Raw genomic sequence first — 3,953 nt, 5'->3', positions numbered from 1 at the left:
TTGGAGGAATTGCTTGCATTCTACATGCCTATACGTGTATACGAGGTGTTCACCTTCCATGATACTATTGATACATGTCTCATTGCCTACAGATCATACATGAACCATGTCCTCCTTCTGTGAGTTTTGTGGTGCACGTCTTTGGCCGTGTGAAGTGAAGAAGGAAGATACACCATCAATGGGAAAATATTGTTGCAAAGGTGGGAAAGTATCCCTCTTTCCTCTTGCAAGACCGCCAGATGTATTAGAGAGGCTACTCAATAACAGTGATGCTTTGAGTAGGTCTTTCAAAAGAAACATCAGGAGTTACAATAGTGTGATGGCATTTGCATCTCTTGGATCTACCATTGATGAGACATTAATGGGTAGGTCTGGTGCATATTGCTTTCGTGTACATGGCGGTGTGTACCATCGAATTGGTTCTTTACTACCACATAAAGTAGGGGTGCCAAAATTTGCACAGATATATGTATATGATACTGAGCATGAGGTTCAGAATCGTATTAGTGCCTTGGATGGTTTGAATTTGTCCACTCTTGAAGCATTATCAATGATAATACGATCATGTCATCCGTATGCAAATGCCTTCTACAATGTTGGTAGAATGTTACGTGATAGCCTGGTGTGGATATTAAAATGACAATTTGTGAGAATAGAAATACTTCCAGGTAGTACTTGATACATATTGGCAATGAGGTTGCTGCGATTATGCCAGGTCAAGGGGATGTACAAACAGCTGGTCATCAAGACATTGTGATACATTGTCAAAATGGAAGGCTGCAAAGGATTTTGAACCTACACAGGTCGTGCATGCCACTATTGTATGTTCTTCTCTTTCCACAGGGAGAAGACGGATGGCATATCAAGCTTCCTTATGCTAATGTGCATGGACTTTTGGATGCCTTGGTTGGTCAACAATGTGTCACTCAAAGAGAATACTATGCATATTGGCTACAGGTTCGTGTTGATACGGAGTCATGCTTGCTTTGTGGGGGTCGTTTACTTCAACATTTTATGGTTGATGCATATTGTGCCATTGAGGAATGTCTTCTTGCATGGATCCACACAAATCAGCAGACGTTGAGGGTGGAATTCTATGCAGGCTTGGTTGACATGGTGCATTTATATGGGAGTGATGTTGTACTTGGACGGTTTGCAGGTCAAAAAATTGTCTTACCCTCATCTTTTATAGGCGGCCCTCGGCACATGTACCAATTGTATCAAGATGCAATGGAAATTGTGCGTGCAAAGGGAAAGCCAGACCTAATCATATTCACATGTAACCTTAAATGGCTAGAAATAAATGAGGCATTACTTCCAAGACAAGTTTCCTCTAATCGACAAGACATAACCACCAGGGTTTTCCTTCGAAAACACTCGAGCATGATGAAGTATATCTTAAAGAAATATATTTTTGGGAAAGTGGTGGCTTACATGTCTGTCATGGAGTTACAAAAAAGAGGCTTTCCACATTCTCATACATTATTGATTCTAGATCCTTGATGTAAGCCTCAATCAACATTTGACTATGACAAGATGGTTTGTGCAGAGCTGCCAGATAAAAATTGATTTCTAGTGTTGCATGATATCCTTGTTAGTTGTAACATTCATGGGCCATGTGGTGAGTTCAATAGTTCATCTCCTTGCATGGTTGATGTCCAGTATATTGGAAAATATCCACGTTCATTTTGTGAGCAAACAAGCATGGATAATAATAGCTACCCCATTTATGTGCGACAAAACAATGGCTTCACTGCCAAGGCTAGGGGTCCTACTATTGATAACCGATGGGTTGGTCCATATAATCGTGTTGTGTCAACACTTTTTAATGCGCATATCAATGTTGAGGTATGCTCTACAATTTCAGTCGTCGAGTATGCCTATAAGTACATCTACAAGGGGCATGATAGGACAACTGTAAGATTCCATACATCGGTATGTGATGCAAAAAAGGGAGAACATTGATGAGATAGACATGTATATGGATGCCCGCTACGTATCTGCATATGAGGCTTGCTGGAGAATTTTTGAATATCCTTTGCACAATGATGCACCAGTTTTTCAGAGATTGAGCATGTATGTTTCGGCTGGTCAAATGGTGACTTTAGAGATAATGATAGACTTAATGATGTCTTGCAAATAGACAATGTAGACAAGACCACTTTGACAGAGTGGTTCACATGCAACTTGGAGAATCCTCATGTGAACGATAGTTTGTACATTGATTTTCCTCAAAAGTGGGTGTGGAATTTGGGTTCCAAAAAAATGGACAAAGAGACATCGTGGGAACACTATTGGGCAGATGTATTTTGTGCAGCCTTCTGCAGGTGAACGACATTATGTACGTTTGCTTTTGACTATTTGTAAAGGATGTAAATCATTTGATAAATTACGCTCCGCATATGGTGTATTGTTTCCAACATTCAAGGAAGCATGCATTGCAAGGGGTACCTTGGAAGATGATGGGGAATGGTTCGGATGCATGGAGGAAACTTGCAATACACATACACAATTGAGACATTTGTTTGTGACCATTCTATTGTTTTGTGAACCCTCCTCCCCTCATCTCTTATGGGAAAGATTTTGACCTTTTTTGCATGAGGACTATCAACACATGTTGGAGATGAGCTATGAGTCGTTAGATGGATGTACACAAGTTGCTGAAGGGTATGCGTTGAGAGCTTTGCATAACATTCTTGGTACTTTTGGACGAAGTTCAACCGAATTTCTTGGAATTCCAATGCCTGATGAGCGCTTTGTGACACATGATGAAAGTAGCTTTCTTTTCCAAGAGCAATGCCTTGACATAATGCAAGAGCTATCTGTGTCACATGAAATGGAGTAGACTCTAAATGAAGATCAAAGGATTGTTTTTGAGGCAGTTTTTCATGGATTGACTATAAATGGTGGGGCTATTTTTTCCTAGATGGTCCTGCAAGGAGGACTGGGAAAACTTATTTGTATAATTGTTTGTTGTCACGCATGCATGGAGAAGGAGAAGTTGCATTGGCCACAACATCTTTTGGTATTTCAGCATTGCTACTGCAAAATGGACGCATTGCACATTCTAGATTCAAGATACCCTTGGACCTTGATAGTTGCAGCACATGCAATGTCCCTGTTCAGGGTCAACTGGCTGAATTGCTTGGAATGTGCAAGTTGATTGTGTGGGATGAGGCTCCTATGATGCATCGATATGCCTTCAAAGCTTTGGACAGGTCTTTACAAGATATCATGTGCTCAAGAAATCCAGTTGGTGGAAAAGTGTTGTTGCTTCTTGGGGGAGATTTCAGACAAATCTTACCAATGGTGTTCCAGGGAGCACGTGCTAACATTGTTGATGCTACACTTTGTCAATCACACTTATGGAATCATGTGAAGATCCTTAGATTGACACATAACATGTGTGTGGGAGGTGGCGATGTTGCAAATTCTGCCTACAGAGAATGGCTTATGGATGTAGGAAATGGGACTTTGATAATCGGTGACGAACAGATGATAGAAATCCCCCATCACATGGTGCTTTCTTCATCTTCATTGGATGTTTTGATAGGTTGCATCTATTCAAAAATTGATAAAGACGTGATCCATGCAGAATTCTTCAAAGAGCGGGCCATCCTTGCTCCAAAAAACTCTGAAGTTGATATTCTCAATGCTAAGGCCATGTACACAATGAAAGGTGATGTTGTGCAATACTTCAGTTCTGACTCTGTGGTGGAAAACTCGATGCAAGATCCTTTCTTATAGTCTGTGGAGTTTTTAAATAGTCTCACCTTGGGTGGTGGATTTCCAATACATTGCTTGGAGTTGAAGATGAATGTCTCTACTACAAAACATAAATCCAAATCAAGGTCTATGTAATGGGACAAGCTTGGTGTGCAAGGCATGTCAGGCAAGAGTTTTGGAGGCAGAAGTTATTACATGTACATGGGTTGGCACTCGGGTTTTCATCC

At 40.8% G+C, this 3,953-nt stretch overlaps 1 protein-coding gene across 1 annotated transcript; it reads left to right on the top strand.

Moving 5' to 3' along the window:
• Positions 1 to 2,982: 2,982 nt before the first annotated feature.
• On the top strand, positions 2,983 to 3,747 carry LOC147463051 (uncharacterized). The gene has a single exon (XM_086495287.1). It carries the CDS (start codon positions 2,983 to 2,985, stop codon positions 3,745 to 3,747), a length of 765 nt encoding a protein of 254 aa, XP_086351413.1.
• The last annotated feature ends 206 nt before the right edge of the window (positions 3,748 to 3,953 follow it).

This window comes from Adiantum capillus-veneris, chromosome 2 (genome assembly GCF_014529385.1).
Source record: "Adiantum capillus-veneris isolate H3 chromosome 2, ASM1452938v2, whole genome shotgun sequence".
Classification (NCBI taxonomy): Eukaryota; Viridiplantae; Streptophyta; class Polypodiopsida; order Polypodiales; family Pteridaceae; genus Adiantum; species Adiantum capillus-veneris.
The sequence above is the reverse complement of the archived record's forward strand: the minus strand, read 5'-3'. Positions and strand labels throughout refer to the sequence as shown.

Coding starts and splice junctions, on each gene's coding strand:
- LOC147463051 (XM_086495287.1), top strand. CDS start 2,983: ATGCATGGAGAAGGAGAAGTTGCATTGGCCACAACATCTTTTGGTATT.